The 19,288-nt window shown below is 49.8% G+C and overlaps 1 protein-coding gene across 1 annotated transcript; it reads left to right on the top strand.

Annotated features, from left to right (window-relative positions):
* Positions 1 to 12,148: 12,148 nt before the first annotated feature.
* On the top strand, positions 12,149 to 16,152 carry LOC136301121 (lymphocyte antigen 6E-like). The gene is made up of 3 exons (XM_066203982.1): positions 12,149 to 12,337; positions 14,838 to 14,957; positions 15,696 to 16,152. The coding sequence occupies exons 1-3, from the start codon at positions 12,286 to 12,288 to the stop codon at positions 15,902 to 15,904; spliced, it is 381 nt and encodes a 126-aa protein (XP_066060079.1). The 5' UTR covers positions 12,149 to 12,285; the 3' UTR covers positions 15,905 to 16,152.
* The last annotated feature ends 3,136 nt before the right edge of the window (positions 16,153 to 19,288 follow it).

The following is a 19,288-nucleotide window of genomic DNA, read 5'->3' on the forward strand; positions in this document are numbered from 1 at the left end:
TCACTAACACACAGATGAGGCTGCCCAGAAAATTACACCTGAGACGTGTCGGGCAAGGCAACACCCACCCCTTGGATTGGGAAGGTGTTTGGAGGATCCTAAACAAAAAAGGGTTGTGAAAAACTTTTCCTCCTCACTCCAGACCACTCTGAGCTTTTCTTCCCATCCAAAGACTCGGGCAGAGGTGAAGATGCTCCAGAGGCTCATCCCGGCGTTATTGCAGGAATTTGGGGAGGGAATACCCAACCTGGTGAACATGGGGACAGAGGGGAGGGGGAGATATTGTCCTCCAAGGCATGGAAAAAGCTCCTTTGAAGAAGAATTCCCTGCACATGGCACTGAAAGAGGCAGCACAAAGCAAACACAGTGCCCTTTCAGCGCGTGGAGCCGGCAGGATCACGTGGAATTGAGATGGAGCAACAATTCTAAATGGAATAATAACTGCCTGGCTGTGGATAATTATCAGTTTAAACACCTCAGGGACGAGGTGTTGGATGGAGTTGTGACGTGGGTCCTTCAGGTCCGGGACGGTTGTCACCCTTCATCTCTGCCGTCAGAACCACCAGCAGCCAAATCCTGCGGAGAAATTTATCCCCGTGCCGATCCGCGTGTGTGGGCGAGGCTGAGGAGTGCTGGGAGGGGAAGGGGGAATGGGACAGAGCCATTCCAAAGCTCGGAAAAGAGGGAGAGGAGTTCCTAAAGCAGGGATCCAGGGGAGAGGGGATGTCAGGCGGTGACATGTGACCAGTGGTCACCCCACTGTCCCCCCTGCCAACCCCACCATGAGATGAGCATTGGGCCAGGCAGGAAAACCCCAAACCTCCTCTCTGAGGCACAGCAACACCAGAGCTGTTTCCTAACTCTTTGTAGGGTTCAGGGAAGGGGGTGAGGTCCTCGTTTGGTTTTGGGGGAGTGACCAACATCACTGGGATTCCAGAGTGACCGGCTGGATCACGAAAACCAGGGAATATGGAGAGGGGAGAAGTTACCTGGCCGTTCCCAGCAGGGACCAGGGATGGACAAACTCATCTCTGAGCTCGTAATACTTTCCTGCTGGGAGTTTGGGTGGAAAAGGAGCAGGAAATTCCAGCTCTGGGGGAAAATCCAGCTTTTTGGGGAAACCAGGAGTTTTCCAAACTGAAAGCTGGAAGCTGAAATCTCAGCTGGAGCTGTTTGGAGTCAAGATGGAACGAAACAAAACAAAACAAAACAAAACAAAACAAAACAAAACAAAACAAAACAAACAATCAAAAATGTGTTTTAAAAAATTTAATTATCTTTTTTTTTTTTTTTTTTTTTTTTAAAAACTTTTGGCATCATGAAACACATTGGATTTCCAGCATTCCAAACTGAAATAACTTTTGGGGATTCGTGTCCTGGTTTTATCTAAATGCTGGATGCCTCAGTCTGTGTCTGCTTCCCAAACTGCAGATTTTGGGTGACTCCTCCCCTGCCAAGACAACACCTGAATGGCTCCATGGAGACCCCCCAAGTCTTTCCAGTGGCCCTGGGCAAGTGAATCCAAAGGATCGACCCTTTCCATGCCTAAATGAGTTATTTTGAATCCCAGACTGAGTGAGGAAAATAAAACCTGCTAAAAAAAAAAAAAAAGAAAAAGAAAAGAAGGCGGCAAAACTATAAAAAGCCCACCCGCCTACGAGGTGGAATTTGATGAAAGTTGGCACTTTTCCGTAAAATTTCCATGTCTGGGGCACTAATGAATATTCTGAATTGCGGGAGGGGGAGACACAACAATAAAGAAAAACCACTTTCTCCGGAAATTCTGGCTGCTTTCCAGCGCGAAGAGCCAGACAAAGCCCACGAGAGGGAGCTGCTGCCTCTGTCCCGGGCCACGAGCCCTTGGAGAGCCGCTGATCCTGGAGCAATTTCCAGGGGGAAAAAAAAAAAAAAAAAAAAAAGAAGAAAAAAAAGCGAGCTGCCCCTGTGAGGGATGAGCCGACTGGGTTGGAAGCAGCCCAGGGAAGGATCCATCCAGGCTGTGGGTCTGTCCTGCTGATTCCAACGCCGCTGGAAAGCTGGGATGTGCCTTGTTTTGGACTCCAGGATAATTCTGGAGCATCTAGTACCCTGTGCTAGAACAGGGAGATATTCTGTCTGAATTCCAAAGCCCTGCAGGGTTTTGATCCAGAGCTTGGGCAGCTTGGAAGGGGGTGTGACCCTCTGTCCCACTCTCGGGAATCCCCAAAATTGTTGGGATGGGCCTGGCAGCATGAGGGGAACTTTATTTTCTTGGCACTCATGAAGTTTTGGGGAGTAAAGAGGGGATCAGATCGGATGGGGCTGTGCCTTTTTGCCCCATTCTGGGTGACTTTTCCTGATTTTCTGATGCACTCCCTCTTTGCAGTCACTCCTTGTGCAGCTTCCTGCCCCTCTAAATTCCACTGGCTCCATCCAGAAATGGTCACGGCCAAAACATGGGGCCAGCACTTGGCCTAATAAAGGAGATTCCACTTTTTTCCTGCTCTTCTCTGAGCTTTCACCCTGTCTTCAACATAATTCCTTCAGCAATTCCAGGGAAGTGGAGCAGGGGAGAAATTTTCCAAGGATTTTTTTGGGAGAGGCTGGTCCAGGTGGGACTTCAAACCAAGCTGTTCCACCACTTCCCTGTGTCTGACCTCGGGAGAGTCACTCGGTGTGTGATTCATGTGATAAAAATGGAGATAACAACTCCAGGTGACCTTAGGGCTATATGGATCTCGGTCCCCTTGGGAATGTTTCATCCAGGGATGACCTGAGAGCAGGATCAGGAGGGTCAGGTGCCCACCCACAGTGTCTGGGCCTCTCCCAGACCCCTGCGGCTCCGTACTGCTCCAACTGCTGGGAACGTTCCTCCTTCCCACAACCTGCCGTGGCAACGCTGGGGCTGCTCCCACGTCTCTCCCTCCTCCAGAAATGCTGTTCCTTGACTCACTGGAAAGCTTTTGTTGGGAGTGCTTTTAGGGAGCAGGCCTGCAAACACTGCAAAAAGACATCCCAGCCCTGCTCCCCGTCACAAAGGAGCTCCACGTGGACACAGAGGTGTGGCCGTCGCTCAGGGCCTCGGTCACTTGGCCACTGCCTGGTTTGGTGGCACCAGAGTGACAGGTCTCACGTGGGTTGAGGTGGCCCAGCAGGTCTGGTGGGATCAGGGACCCCATGATCAACTGGGAGGGTCCTGATGGTGTGAACAGAGGAGCTCTGGGACCGGGATTTGGTCCCTGGAGTGAGGTGGGTTCCAGGATGGGATGCAGAGCCCTGTGTCCTCAGAAAACTCTGGAAAAGCTCCATTGATCTGCTTCCCCCTCCAGCAGCTGCCCACACCCCAGCACCATCACAGGTCTGCCACAGCACACAGGACAGCAGGGAGGAGCTCAGCAGGGATCAGATCCATCCTGGAAAACTGGGAAACCTGGCGTTTCTGCTCACCAGCCAGCTTCCAGCTGGATGTCAGCAGGGAGTAAAGGGAGGTGGTGCAGGGACCTTAAAAATCCTCCTATTTCACTCCCTGCCACAGGCAGGGACACCTTCCACCATCCCAGGCTCCTCCAGACCCCATCCAACCTGGCCTGGAATGCTTCAAGGGATGGAGAAGCCACAGCTTCTCTGGGAATTCCATTCCAGGGCCTCACCACCCTCATGGGGAAGAATTTCTTCCGAATATCTGATCCAAATCTCTCCTCTTTTAGTTAAAAAATGTTTCTCTTTTCCCTGTGCTTATAATTCAAAGCTTTGTCCTTGCTGCAGGGTTGGATTATCTGCAGACAGATGCTCTTCCCAAGGTTTGCTGCCTGCTCTGGGGCTGATGGGGTCAGAGGAAGCAGAGCCTGGTGGTTTTCTACATTTAACCACATTTCATGCCCCAAAATACCCCCAGTCCCCAAGGTTTGGTGGCAGAAACACCGAGCTTCCCCTGGATGCAGCCCTGCTTCCAGGGAAACCGGCAGGAGTGGTGTTCCATACCTCCCAGGCATTCCCGAAATGGCCTTTCCTCTTCTCTGCAGCAACAGGGAGCTGGGTTGGAGGCTGTCCCATCAGTGTCCCCAGAGATCATGTCACCTCCCACCCCAAATCCTCCACCCTAAATCTGGCACCGCGGGAATGGGAAGAAGCAAACGTGTGAAAGATCCCGAGGTTGAATCCTACAGGGAGAGGCTCCAGCTGGGCAGATGAACAGCACAGGGCAGGGGATGCCCCCCAGCTGTGAGGACACGTGGCCTGGTGTGTTTTTGGCACCCCTCCCAACCCCAAAACATCCAAATCTGTCCCCTGGGCATGGACTGGGAGGAGTTTCTTGGCACTGGATTGTTGATAGTGGGAAAACGCCAAGTTTTTGACCGATTTACTGGTGTAGAAGTTGTTGATTCACGGCTCTTCTTTTTTATCAGAGTACTTTGTGAACCTGCCCAGGATCTCCAAGGGGCTGAGAAACCCAAAGGAAGCAATTCCTGAGGATTCCTGAGGATTGCTTGGATGGCGTGGTACATCCTCCTTTTCTCTGGTCACCCAGAATCACAGAATCATAAAATCATTACGTTGGAAGAGACCTCCAAGATCATCAAGTCCAACCCAACCCAAACCTCAACTAAACCATGGCAACAAATGCCACATCCAGTCTTTTCTTAAACACATCCAGAGATGGTGAATCCACCACCTCCCCAGGTAAACCGTTCCAATACTTTATTACCTTTCCTGTAAAAAACTTTTTCCTGATATCCAGCCTATATTTCCCTTGGCACAGCTTAAGACTGTGTCCTCTCGTTCTCTTAGTTGCTGCCTGAAGAAAGAGACCAACCCTCACCCGAGCACAGCCACCTTTCAGGGAGCTGTGGAGAGTGATAAGGTCACCTCTGAGTCTCCTTTTCTCCAGGCTGAACACCCGCAGCTCCCTCAGTCAAAACTCTCAGGGTTTGTGTTCCAAGCCCCTCATCCGCCTCGTTCCCTCCTCTGGATGTGTTCAAGCGTCTCATTGTCCATCCTAAACTGAGGTCCCAGAACTGGACACAGCAATCAATGTCCTTCCCAAACTGAGGGGCCAGTACTGGACACAGCACTCGAGGTGTGGCCTCACCAGTGCCCACTACAGGGGAAGAATGACCTCCCTGTTCCTGCTGGATGCACTATTCCTGATCCAGGCCCGAGGCCATTTGCCTTTTTGGTCACCAGGGCACACTGCTGGCTCGTGTTCAGTCAGTTATCGACCAGAATTCCCCAGGGGAATGAGATGGATCAGGCAGGGTGGGCAGGAGCCATCCCACCATCAGGACCAGGTGGCAGTGAGGACAGAGGGGATGCCACGGCTGGGTTTTGGCTCTGGAAGTGCCACCAGAGGCACAGCCTGGTGCTGTGGAGGAGATTCCCAGGATGTCGCAGTGAAAGCCATTCCCAGGGAACAAGGGCAGAGCTTTTGGCTTCCTGGTGCTCAGTCAATCCCAAATTTGTTTCTGTTGGCACTTCTTTCACCCCACCTCCCTTTCAGCTTGAAGGAAAGTGGATTTTCTTCCACGTGGGGAGGCAGGGAGCAAAACCAGGGCCTGATGCCAAGAAATAGCATTCCAGGATGTTGTTCCAGAAATGGATGGGTAAGTCTCTGGAAATTTTCATGGACCTCTATTTCCACTGGAGGCCCTCCTTCCTTCCCCCTCCCCTGCTCCTTGAGCAGTAATTGGGCTGCAAAGCAAAACTGGAGGGAGGCCGAGGAACCAAAACCACCACTCTCCCATGCCTGTGAATTTGGGAATGCCTCTCCCAGCTCAAACTCGACTTTAAGCCTCTGGAATTCTTTGCTGAAATGTTTTAAAGTCCCCTCAAGACCTGGTAGTCCTTTTCTTGACAGTTTAATAATTTGGGAATGAGTCAAAGCCTGGGACATGATCAACATGGGGCAAATTGTTCCTACCGTGCCCTTTCCTTGGCAAGCAGGTGGTGCCTGCAAAGCCAGGGTGGATTTTCAACCCCTCTGTTGCTCCCTGGATTGTGTGGGTGGATTTTGATTCCCATGCCGCTCCCAGGCTGTCATCCATGAGGTTTCCAAGCCTTTGTTTGTCAGCTGGGCTTGGAAGAGATGTTCTGCCAGTGGATAGATTCGATTTTGGCACTTGAGCTGCCTTCACCAAACCCCAGGGGTGGCGGGAAGAAGCCAAACACAGCTGAAATGCGCAGGGATGCACCTGAGCTGGACTTATTCCTTTCCCTCCTTCTGTCCCACCCTGAAAAAAACCCATTCAATGCCTTCCCAAAATAATAATAATTAAAAAAATCTCCCAAACCCAAACAACAACACAGCCTCGAATTTTCGGCCAACCCTCTTGGGAAAATACCCATCAGCTCTTGCAGTGCAGGACATGATCGAGTTCTGAGATAGAACTGTTTGTCTCTGTGCCCTGGTGGCCACACCCGTGGGGTTGGAACGGTTTCAGCCGGGATTTTTCCTGGCTCCGGAGCTCCTCCGCCAGCGTGGGCTCTCCCTGGGGACAGCCTTGCTGTCCCTGGCTGTGGCTGGGGAGTTTTCAGCAGGGTCATTACACGAGGCGTGTACGAGTTTCTGGACGTAACGAGGACCAGCCCAAGCTCTTGTTCTCACCACCCAGCCGGGCTTTTGATGCCATGCCTGGCTGTGGCAGCGGGAGTGGGGCAGCAGAGAAACCGGAGTGTCCGGATCTTCCCACACGCTGGCTGAGTTTTTCCACCCTCGTTGAGTTCCTCTGCTCTCAGTTGGGATCTTCTGGTGAAAAAGCCTGACTCGGAGAAGTTAAAATATATTAAGAGGAGGAATAGAATGAGCGGGAATAGATTAAAACTGGAAAAGGGTGGATTTAGATGGGATATTGGGAAGGAATTCTTCCCTGTGAGGGTGGTGAGGCCCTGGCACAGGTTGCCTAGAGAAGCTGTGGTTGCCCTATTGTCTGGAAGTGTCCAAGGCCACATTGGATGGCGTTTGGAACAGCCTGGGATAGTGGAAGGTGTCCCTGCCCACGGCAAGGAGCGGGAATTCAACCATCTTTAAGTTTCCTTCCAATTTAAACAATTCTGTGATCCCATGAAGAGCAGACAGTTTTTCTGTGGAGCTCATCCCACATTTTCCACAGATTAAAAAAAAATTATTTATCTCGTTTGATTCCCAGCTTTCACCCAACCTTGGAGATTCCAGCTCTTGGCTCCAGTGCAGAGGATCGCTTCCATGCTTGGAACACCCATCATGGAAAAGTCAAGAGCCCAAAGCACACCAGACTGGGCAGACATGGAAAATGTTGTGGAAGATGACCCAAAATGCAGTAGACTGAAGCTGTCTTGGAGGCCCTGCAGACACCTGGGGGCGTCCTCAAAATGCCACCAGAGCCGTGTCACACTGGCCTGGCAGGTTTCAGTGACAGCTCCCTAAACCACCCTGGATCTTAAAGTTAAATTTAATTAATCCACAAAATAAACACGGAACCCCCGCACTGCTCACAGAGGTGTTGTGAAGACAAACACAGCAGGTGCCACCTACTTGTCTTCCTCAAACTCTGGCCAAAATATTCTGTGGCAAAGATTTTGGTCGTCTTCTTGTAAATATTTGTCCTGGCATGGCTGAGATTACTACCACAGGCCAAGATTTACAAAGAGGGATCAGAGCTTGTCAGGGCCTGTGGGATCATGTGGTGCAGAGCACGATCCCATTTTAGCTCCTGCATGTTGGCTCCTCGTGTTATGACACAGGATCAGGAGGGTTGGACTCGGACAAGGGGAAGTCCCCGCTTTCGGTGAAAAAACAATAGCAGATGTGGGATTTGTCAGGGGAGAGAGGGGTTACTTCTTCCCAAATATGATTGCAGCCAGTGGTCACCTCCTTGAGGGGAACTGGAATTAGTTATTTTTGGGAAATTCCAAGAGGGACGCTGGGTGTATTTTCCTCTCTTTGCACCTTTTCTTCCTATTCCCAACCACCCTCCTCATTGCCCTTTCCCCCTCAGACCCCGCAGGTCTCCAACATTCCCACTCCTGGCTGTGGAGATGCCAGGAACAACAAACCTCGACCCTGGCTCCAAGGAGGATGATTCACGTCCATAACTCCCTTTCCTCCACAAACAGGGTGGTTACATCCAAACGGGTTCCAAGCAGCAGCCCCATGCCAGGGCACCGTCTGGGTTTGGGGTGTGCCCAAGCCATGCTGGTGGCCCGATGGCTTGGGTGGCGTTGGGGCTGGGCTGGCGCCCTGTTTGATGACAGGATCTGCATCTGGCCTTTCCATCAGGATTTTGCCGGGGGTGTGAGTCACGGGGGTTGACTCCCGAGCACGATGGCGCTGTTTGATGTCGCTCCAAGCTGATGGGGCTGAAATATCCCTTAGGATCCTGGAGAGTGAGGGAATGTGACAAAACGGCTTCGGTTCCCTGTTGGCTGCAGACCCAAAGGAGTCAAGTTCCTCAACTCTTTGAGATCAACAAGAAGGTGAACCTCACAGCTGCTGAGTTGGACGTTGCAGAATCATGGAATGGTTTGGTTTGGGAAGGATCTTAAAGATCATCTCATTCCAACCTCAGCTGTGGGCAGGGATGTGTCCCACCACCTCATGGTGCTCCAAGCTCCCTCCAACCCGGCCTTGAAGCCAACTTTGATCGCCTGGTATTTCATCCACACATGGTGGATTTGGGCTACTCCTGTCCTTCCCAGCTGTGAGCTGGGTGGCCTCTGTCATCGGCCATGGGAATTAGCTGAGGAGCTGTGTCCTGTGGTCTGGAGCCTGCCAGAACAGCTGTGCCAGATGTGCTTTGGGAAAAGGCAGGAAGAGAGCAGGCTGCCTGCAACAGGCCTAAGTGGAAAAGGCAAAATGTCACGCTTGGCTTTTCCTTTTTTTCCATGTGTCCCTGAATCCCACAATCTCCCGCTTCTGCCTCTTCACCAAACCCTGCAGCCCATTGCAGGCCCAGATGAAGCAACCCAGCCGTCCCTGACCCTCCAAGGAAGGAGGGAAGGACACAAACAGACCGGCCTGGTGCTGTGTGGAATCAGGCACATGTCTTGCACCATCTGCGTGACTCAGGGACACGGGGAGCACCATCCATGTGCTCCACCCTCCCACCTTACCCATGGCCTCTCCTTTCCCTCTTCAGGCCGCACTTCACAAGCCTGGGCTTGAAACAGAGATTCCTCCCTGCACCATTGAGGGGAGCTGAGATTGGAACCACCCTCCAGAGAGGAAAAAAAGAGGAGAAAGTGGGAAGCGTTGACATTTAAACATCTCTGGATCTGGCTCCGTCCCTCCATCCCGGGTTGAAACCACGCTTTGTCTGACTCTGGTTACAAAAAATAGGCCTGGCCTTGCACAAGGCATTCCCAAAGTCTGGCACAAACACCTTCTGCGGCTGCCAAGCCCCAAGTGGGTGAAGGTTCCTTTTTCCTAAAACTCCCAGGCCCTGTTAACTGTTTAATTCCCTCCGTGATGCCCGCTGGGTGACACGCAGCAGGTGACACCTGCCTGGCCTCGTTTCTGCTGCAAGGCTCACCCTGCTGCCCTCCCCTCACCCTGCTTTTTCCACGTCCCTGGGAAATGGTTTTAACACCTCCCCACTGCGTCCTCCTGGTGCCATCTGCACTCCCACTCTCTCCGTTGTCTTTGCCCTGGATTTTCTTCCAGCTCTCTTCACCCCTCGCTTGGAAAAAAACTGGATTCTGCTTCCAAAGGCACCGTTCCCTCCAGTGCTGTGATACTCCTCGGAGCCCAGAGCCCTTGCAGTGGCCCTGGGCGTGACTGCAATGCCAACAGGGCCCGAGAATAGCAGGGATTTGGGACCTGGCCAGAGCCCGGGATGCCTCCCAAAGCCTTGCCAGCCTCCTCCAGGGACACAGGAATAGGGGTCAGGTGATGCCCTGGATGCTTTCCCCATTCAGGTCGCACAGAAGCCCCCAGTGGCTGGTTAAACTGGGATTTGGGAAATCCTGCAGCTTCACAGCCCTTTGAAGGGTTGGTTTTAGCACCTGAACGGGGTCTGCACATAAGAAAATGTACATTTTCCACACAGGAGGGACTTCCCTCCCATCCCATCCTATTCCTTTCCCTCACTCTGCCCGTCCTTAATTATTTCCCCCCCCCCCCAAGCTTTGTGTGTTTGACTTGAATTGTTTTGCTTTGCACCAATATTTCTCTGCTCCCTCCTTCTCTCTTTCCACTTCTCTCTGAAATATTAATCTTGTTTATTATTATTATTATTATTATTAACCTCCCCTCTCTCTAATCTATTTAAAAGCTTTCTCACATTCCCACTTCCCACAGCCCATTTCTCACTTGACATTTTTTTTCTATTCAGCTGCACTTTGCTTTAACAGCCTCATTTATTTACTGCTCATTTATTTGTTTTAATTCCAAAGCTTTTCTTCTTTCTTGTTGTGGGCTGTGTTCAAGCCTTGTTCCCTCTTCCCGCTGAGGAGCTGCATTTTTCTGCTCGATTGGCTCCGAGACGAGCTGGATTTGGGGTGATAATTCATTTTCATTTTGGGATTTTTTGATGGGATGGAAGGGAAGGAAGTCTCATTTTCCATTTTTCCAGCTGCCTGAGGCAACCCTGGTGCTATACATTAAACAAACATGTGGATTAATACCTTTTTTTTTTCCCTCCCTGCTCCAGCAGGTCCTTTTTCCCGCCTGACGTTTTTCATGCCTGTATTTATAAGGAATCTTGCTCAGAGAGAATGTTTTTATCCCCAGATTATTTCTGAAATATTGTTGCTGCATTATCTGTCACGTGGGCCTTTCACATCCTCCCTAAAGGATGAAATAGTTCAAGATTCTTCCTCAAGGTCAGACCAGAAAACAATGGAAAACTTGGAAAACTGGGGGCTCATCCCCTCCACCCTCTGGACACTGAGGCAGAATCACTGAGGGTTGAAGCAGCTGCTGCAAAAAAAGGAGGAATTGCACAAAGGAAAAATGATTGGAAGCAATAAACTCGTAAGAGGGATTGGGAATTGGGTCCAGCTTCCCAGGATTTTGCAGGCAGGTGGGCAGAGGAAGAGACCATGAAGAGATATCCCAGATTCCCCAGGGGCGTAATCACAGTCCCAAGACTGCCAGAGTTCCAGGAAAGCTTGGAAAAATCCCTCAGTGGGAATTTTTGGGTTGTCCTGAGCAGGGCAGGAGTTGGCCTCGCCAATCCTTCTAGGTTCCTCCCTGATTCTGTGATTAATTTAGGGAAAGCAAAGAGCACCTGGATGTTCTTTGTTCTGTTTCCACACCATTTGTGACTTTGCAAACCTTGACCCTGAGCTCCCCTTGGTCATTTCTCTCTCCACAGGGTCCTGTCAAGATTTTCTCACGAGGATTTCTTTTATTTCTCAGTCGTTTTCTCTCCCATTTGTAGATTTTTTCAGTCCTGCAGGCATCTCCATGCGCTTTGTGCCTCTCCTGCACCCTGAGTCATTTGGCTCCTCTGCACCCTGAGTCAAGAGGTGTTGTGGGAGCAGAAGGAGGGAGCCCAGAAAGACTGGAAAGGTCATGGGGGACTGGAAAAACCTGACAGAGTCTGGAGTTGGTCTCCAGGGAGCAACAAACATTGTCACCTGGAAACTCTGGATGGTTCTGGAGGACAGAAGAACAAAACAAAAGCATCAAACCCCATCCCTGCCTGGACTATTGGAGCCTCTGAGTGACATGCCCTAGGCAGAAACAGTGGGATCAGGGGTGGAACAAGAGGATCTTTAAGGTCCCTTGGAGCCCAAATCTCTCTATGATTCCATGACTGAAGGAATGCTGCTGTGTCCTGCTTAAAGCATTTTTGTACCAGTGAGATGATTCTGAATGGCTCTGGACAATCCAAAAAAAAAAAAAAAAAAAAAAAAAAAAAAAAAATCTTTCCTTGCCTCTCCCACTTCCCAGAGATACTAAGCTCCCATTCCATGGCAAAGAGAGAATTTGGAGGGTGCCAGCAAGCAAAGGAGCCACCCCAGCCAGGCCCAGCTGCTTCTGAATCTCTCCATGTTTCGTGGCTCAGCCCAAGAAGGGACTCCCATGTTTGGATCAGCTAAATTACTCCCCAAATTAGCAATGCAGGCAGGAGCAGGCCTCCGAAAAAAAGATTGGGTGAGAAGGACGGAAAAAAAAAAAAAAAAAAACATTGCTATCTGCAGCCTCATAATAGGTTCCTACGCACAAACACGCCCAAGCACTGATCACATCTGGGGTGATGTGATCACTGCCCAAACAGCAAATTATTGCAATCAAAGGAAGCCAGAGGACGAGGCAGTGCTGGTATAAAACCTTCCTGGGGTGCATCTTCCCACACGGCTCCAGGTCTGAGGGCACGAGGACCAACCATGAAGGCTTTTCTGGTGGCCCTGCTGGCTGCAGTCCTGTGTGCCCAGCAAGGTAAGGAGCTCAGGAGGCTGGGAGAGCCAGAGGAGAGGATGGCGAGGAGAAACAAGGAGATGAATGATGGACAGGAGGGTTTGGCAGCTTTTGTTGCAGCTGCTGAGGTCTCGGTGGGGCTTTTTTTGGCGTCAGCTACGGCAAGAAATATTTCATGTGGTTGAGACCTCACTCACGGGTGAGCTCTCTGTAACCCAGAGGAGATGAATTCTGGTTTCTCACACCCTCAGGTATCCAGCTCCAACCACTCACAGCTGAAGACACGACCTGAAAAATGCTGACAGGAATCAAACAGAGCTCAGAGTTTTTGCCTTTTGTTTGATTTTTGTTCCTGAATGAAACTCGGGGAGCTGTTGTGGACGAGAGAGTGGCTGGTCTTGGCACCAGCATCTCCTGCCAGCATTTCACTTTATTCCCCACAATTCCAATTAAGTAATGAGGCTGCTGGCAGATATTTGAAAGCCTCAGAGCTCCTTGCTCCTAAATTGGAAGAGCTGTTAAGTGCCTGGGAGTGCGTTTGGAACGGGATGCACAACTCTCTCCTCTTGTCCTCTTTAAGAGGAGGTGCAGCCCTACCTGGATAATTGTGGGGGAACATCTAGCTGGGAAATCTTGGCTCTGGGCATGGATTTGCCAGCCCGAGGAGCACAATTTGCGCCGTTAAGGTTGTTTATGGCTGCATTTGCAAAACTCCGGCTAATGCAGGGTGGAGGTCGGACGCAGGAAAGGCTTTATAGCAGCTCTAATGGCTCGAGCTGCTATTGTTTCCTGGCTGGAAGGGATTTTCCTTGGATCACTCAGGAAACATCAGTGCTCTCAGTTGCTCTCCGGCACGTGCTGAGGACTTGGCTCCATCTGCAGCAGGAACTGGTTTGGGAAATTTGGCAGAAAAGCAGACCAGAGAGAGAGCTCCAGGGTCTGTAAAATGCAATGAATCCTCGCCAGGTCTGGGTTTCGCTTTGGCTGCAAAGGGACGGGAGCCCCCAGCTCGGGCTGGGGAACCTGCAGAGGAGAGGTGGGAGGCTGAAAACTCCCAAGTGATGGAGAAACACTGAGAGGTGAAAAGGAGAACTTAAATCCAGTTTGCAACAAGGGGCTGATTTTACCTCCGGCTACGGAGAACTCCTGAGCTTGCAACACCTGGCCCTGGAAAAGAGCAGAGAATCTGCAAACAATAAAATTGTTTGGATTGGAAAGGACCTTAAAGATCAGCCTGTTCCATCCCCTGTCGTGGGCAGGGACACCTTCCACTGTCCCAGGTTGTTCCAAACCCTGCCCAGCTTTCCTTGAAGCATCGGGGAAGGTTTCAGAGCGAGCCAGTCCTGTGCTGAGACACACAGAGCTCCCCAGTTCAGAGGGGAGGTCTTTTTTCTCCATCTTGGGGTAGTTAGAGACTAAAAGGGCTTTCAGTTATCTTTTAAAACTGCTTCTGGAATTGCATAACCAAGTGCAATGGGCAGACTCAACCTCAGACGAGAGCTTGCATCAAGAACAAATTTTGAAGGGTCACTGGGAGGGGTTTTCTTGCTAAAAACAAGCCCAAGTTTGATTGGAAGGGGTGCTCTGTGATAAAAAGAGCCTTCCCGGGCTGAGAAAGTCAGGAAAAACAGAGCCAGGGAAATCTCAGCCTCATGGAGACCCCTCTCTGGTTTATAATTTTTGTTCACCTTCAGCCAAGAGCTCTTCACCGCCAGTGAGAGTGGAGCAGGATTTCCTGAGAGCAGCCCAGCTGCCTCTGTCACCCCTGCCCCAAAATGAGGAGCATTTATTGGAATGTTGGGCGGGAGGGAAACAATTTCTGCCAATTGTGAATCCACCTCTGGGGAACAAGAAGGCACATCTGTGTTCTAATGGCCAGGCTGGAAGTTTGACTCCATTTACTTCGGTTGTACCCAATAATATCCCACTTTTTTTCTGGCTCTGGGATAGACCTGGCTCGGCACTGAGGGAAAAAAATCATGGGGAACACCTTGTTCCAGGTGCTGATAGGAATAATCCATCCATTGTCCAGGGCAGCCTCTCCCAGGGAACTCCCTTTACTGTTGTGCCACAGTAATTTGGCTCCCAGGGGCGTAATGTGGCATTAATTAATTCATGTCTGGGCAGGGTTTTGCAGATGTAGGGTGAAAATATTTAAAGCTGATGTCTAGAATTGGGCCGGTTCCTCCTCTCCTTGCCAGGACTTTGCTTTTGGAGGTTGGTTTTCAACAAGGCAAACGTGGACCTTGGGGAGAAGAAAAAAACTCACCTGAAAATGCTGCTCGGGCTGAAAAATGTAAATTTAACCCCTTAAAATCTCCAGCCCAGAAAGAAAACTTGTTTTGCTCTCTACATTTGTTTTCTCAGCTCCGTTAATCAAACCCAAGCTTTCTTCGCTTGCTGGGAAAGTTGTTCACACCAGACGTTCCCCCTTGTATTTTCCAAGGCTTTTGGCACATTTTTTTGCCCCAGCAGGGGATTGCTGGGAATCACTAATCTGTGTCGTGGGTGTTTTTTCCAGCTTCCTCCCTGTTTTGCTACACGTGTGATAATGAACATTCCAACTGGAACTGCATGAGAACCTACAAGTGTGAGGACCATGAGAAATTCTGCACGACCACGTACAGCACTGTCGGAGTTGGTGAGTCCCAGAAACTGGGAATTTTTTTCTTCCAGAGACGTTGGTGGGCAACAGTTTTTTTTAGGGAATTGATGGATATTGGTGGTTTTGTTGGAAAGAAGTGATGATTTTGAGGTTTGAGTGTCTCAGTGTGGGGAGTGTGAATCTATCAGTGGTGCTTTGAGTTAGAAGGGACTTTTGGGATCATCTCATTCCAGGGATGCCTCCCACTAGACCGGGTTGCTCCAACCTGGCCTTTGACACTTCCAGGGATGGGGCAGCCACAGTTTCTCTGGAAAACCTGTGCCAGGGCCTCACCACCTTGTGGAAGGGCTGGCTGGAACACCCAAATTTCAGGAGCAGCCTCTGTTGTTTGATCTGAGATGTTTTGGGATGGAGAATGGAAAACGGTTGGGTGCCAATAACACGGTTTTAAAAGCTGGGAATGCATCTGAAATTGCTGCCCTACAGGAACCACAGAATCATCTAGGTTGGGAAGGACTTCCAAGATCTCAAGGCCAACCTCTGATTGGCCACCACCAGATCAGAGATTTAGGCAGGTGTGGGGTTCAGTCAAGGACTTTCCAGTGTCCCACATTTGATCCAGGACTTGTGGATTCACATCCAGCCCTGTCAAACCCCCTGAAAGCTTTCACTGCTGTGTGGAAAATTAAGGAAATTTAAATCCCTCTCCTCCGGTCAGCCCTTCCGATAGAATCCTAAATCCTAGCTTTCCCTTCCTACCCCTTCTCCACCCAGGCAAGGACATGGGACACCGCATCACCAAGAAATGCTCTGCAGACTGCCCCGAGACCAACGTGAATTTCGGGATGGCAGCTTATTCCACCAAGTGCTGCAGCACCTCCCTGTGCAACTTCAGCGGCGCCAACAGCGTCCGGATCAACTACGCCGTGATCCTGCTGGGAATCGCAGGGAGCCTGATCTACATGCTCAGGGTGGGACTGTGATCAGGGGTGGTGGCAGATGTGACCACCCAGGAAGCCACCAGGTACCTCCCCAAGTGAGAAACCTCAGCCAAATGTTTCCAACAGTGGCCCAGTTTTATTCCAAGACATTGCTTCAGATCCCAACACCACACAGCAGTTTAGCTCCCGTTTTCCCCCCTGTTGTTTTGTACTAATATTTCCCTGGAAAAGCTCTTTTGATAGCGCACGTGTGATAACTGTCAGACAAAATAAAGATTTGTGTTATTCTAGAGTGTGTTTGTTGTATCCGCACCAGGACCAGCCTGAGAAATCAGCTCTGCTTCACATTGAAATCCTCCTTTTAGCACCTGGGAGTCTTCCCCAGGCTGCCTTTCCTAGATTTCTTGCATCCAGAAGCTCCAGACACTCCACAGAGCCAGATGATCTCCCAGATCCCTCTGAGATAAGGAATGGTGTCAGTCTGGAAAGGTCAGAGATGTTTGTGTTGTTCCCACTGCAAACAATAGTGGGAATTGTTTGCCCCTGCAGGAATTTGCACTGGGAAGTTCTCCTGGGATCTCTGCAAGGTGGGTTTTCCCAGCTTTTAAAACAGGTAAGAGTCCCACCCCCAGATGCTGGAGATGCCCAGGGTAAGGAAAAACACTGCTGGAATCTGTCCTCATGGAAAGGAGGCCCCTGTGCCTGCTTGGAGATGCTGCTGAGTGCTCCAGATTTTCCAGTGGGAAATGGGCAGGAAGAGCCTGGGAGAGCTGATGGTGTCTGAGGTCTCTGCTCCGTCCCTTTACAGATTTTCTGCTGCATTTCCAGGCTTGGGGATGGTGGGGATGGGATAGAGATCTTGGGGATAAGCTCTAGGGATGGAGATCCCCTTCAGCTCTTGGGAGGAGCAGAACTACAGCTAAAACAGGCAAATAAAATAATCCTGGAGCTGGAGAGGGTGGAAAAGCACGACACTGTATTTTGGGAGTGTCTTTATAGCAGCACCTGGAAAAAAGGCCTCTGGCCTTGTTTTATTTGAGGGGAATCCTGTGCTGGATTTGAGAGGAATCCTGCACTGGATTTTGGGGAAAATTCTGTGCTGGATTTGAGGGAAATCTTGCTCCAGATTTGAGAGGGATCCTGCACTGGATTTGAGGAGAATCTTGTGCTGGATTTGATGGGAATCTTGTGCTGGATTTCAACAGAATCCTGTGCTGGATTTGAGAGGAATCCTGTGATGGATTTCAGGGCAATCCTGTCATGGATTTGAGGGCAATCCTGTGATGGATTTGAGAGCCATCCTGTGCTAGATTTGAGGGGAATCTTGCTCCACCAGCACTGCAAATTCCACGTGTTTCCATGCAACCGGGAGAAACCACAGTGGTGGGTGAAGGTTGCAAAAATGGGATTTGGCTTAGTCATCCTATAAAGATTTAATTTCTGGTCAGGAAGGGTGTTCTGGAATTTATTTCAATGGGATAACCAAAGTGGAAGTGTTGTAGAATTTCTGAGGAGAACATTTCCTCAGAAACTTGGGGTTTTGCACTTTTTTTAATCACTTTTCCCATCACTTTATGTTAATCAGAATCATTTCTGAGATGCTTCTCACAGCTTCAGCCAGCTTGAAGTTCCACATTTAGTAACAACATCTGAATTTCACAGCTACTTTTGCATTTCAGCACTCGTTTGATGAAAATTGCATTTTCCCCCCAAAATAAACAATTGTTCGCCCTTCTCTTGTGACGGTTTCAACCAGGTTTAGAACAAGACAAGCAAAACATTCTCCTCCTTTCCTTCTCCGCTCCACTGTGTCAAGGGAAATAAATCTTTCCACCTCACCTTCCGCTTTCACCTCCAGTTAAATCCCCCGTTACTCTTCACAAAATCTTCCTGAATTTCATGAATTCCAAATTCTTGCAAACTGGGATTTTATCTCCTCCTTTGCCTTGGTTCTTCTCGTGTCCTCTGCGTCCTTGCTGCCCTCATGGGCTCCTTTCGTTCTGTCGCCTGGCCCTGGTAGGGACAAAATATCAGAGGGACGTATGGACCAGCTGGAAGATTTCAGGAGCATCTCACGGAAAATCTGTCAGGAATCCTGCAACAGAGCCTTTAAGAAATCCATTCTGTCCTTCTCCAAATCTCAGCAGCTTGCAGGAGACGGGAGATATTTTAGGGTTTGGCACGGATGAGGGTTTGAGGAAAGGGAAAAAAAAAATTCCCCAAACCCCAGTGCCTGAGCTGCTATTTCTGAACCTGTCAGAGGATGCTGTTGGAGATAAATCCCAACGTGGGCTGGCTCTGGAATGCAGCAGCATCTCCTTGGAATTGAAGCCCTCCGGATAGGCCCCAATAAACACGGATTTACCACTAAAAACTCGTTAAATCTATTCTGGCCCGGGGAAAATAGAATATTTCGCAATATTTTGGGCTGGCATGGAGGGAAGCTTTGTTTTCCTCCTGCCGAGTTGCCTTGAGGAGCCAAACCTCGCCCCTCCTCAGAGCTTTCCTGGGTAGTTGCCACCTCTGCTCCATCTCAGTTTCGTGCTCTGCCTATTGGGCAAGCCAAAATTTCCTCACCTCGCTCACGCAGGGTTCCAGAGGGACAATGTTTACAAATCCAGCTGGGAGGTGTTGGAAAAAGTGACATCACCTCAGGAACTTGGCTGGAGGCGGGTCACGTCGGAAGCCCAAAATATTCCATGGGAGATGGGAATCTGAGCGGGCTGGAGGGAAGGAAAAAGGGGAATAAAGCAGATGGGGAGCAGCAAGGGGCAGAGGCTTCGGGCAGCTCCTGCAGCTCCCGGGGTCGCGTGAGAGGATCCAGCTGGACCTTTCCTGGGATTGTGCCTCTGCTCCTGAGACTTGATGGCAGAAAGGTGACAGTGGGAGGGGAAAGAAACTACCACAATCCCCAAGAAGATGGGAAAGGTTCTGGTTTTGTTCAGGGAAGATTGGATGAAACATTGTTTAAAGGGAAAACAAAACAAAACAAAACAAAAAGAGGAATAAAGAGCACAATCTGGGAATCCAGTGGAATAATCCTGTTTGGCATTTCACAAATTTTCTTTTTCTGAAGACCATTGATCAGTCAACCTCTCCTTCACCATGCTTTAACTGGTTTGTGTTTTTCTCCCTGACATTTCTTTTTTTTTTTTTCTTTTTGTGAATTTGTGAAAAAATCCCCAGCTTGTTCCATGCCATTGGAGTGGGTGTTATCTCTATTTTTTAACTTAAGTGGTCAGTTTTCTTTGCCCTGTGGAATTTACTTGCTGATAAGATAACATTTTTCTCCTCATTTAAAAAAAAAAAAAACAAACTCAGAAATGTTTCTGATTTTGAACTTAAAAAGGAGGCAGAAAATTATTCCTGGTCCCCTATGAAGCAGAGGAAGGATTCTGCTCTTCTGATCTCACTGTCTTGACAATC

The sequence above is a fragment of the Chamaea fasciata genome, unplaced genomic scaffold (genome assembly GCF_029207755.1).
Source record: "Chamaea fasciata isolate MVZ Bird 193981 ecotype frontalis unplaced genomic scaffold, bChaFas1.0.hap1 SCAF_1, whole genome shotgun sequence".
In the NCBI taxonomy this organism is placed as follows: domain Eukaryota; kingdom Metazoa; phylum Chordata; class Aves; order Passeriformes; family Sylviidae; genus Chamaea; species Chamaea fasciata.

Bases quoted from the DNA above. Each gene is read 5' to 3' on its own strand.
- LOC136301121 (XM_066203982.1), top strand. From the start codon at position 12,286: ATGAAGGCTTTTCTGGTGGCCCTGCTGGCTGCAGTCCTGTGTGCCCAG. The intron at 12,338-14,837 runs GTAAGGAGCTCA...TGTTTTTTCCAG, and splicing joins AGTCCTGTGTGCCCAGCAAG to CTTCCTCCCTGTTTTGCTAC. The intron at 14,958-15,695 runs GTGAGTCCCAGA...TTCTCCACCCAG, and splicing joins GTACAGCACTGTCGGAGTTG to GCAAGGACATGGGACACCGC.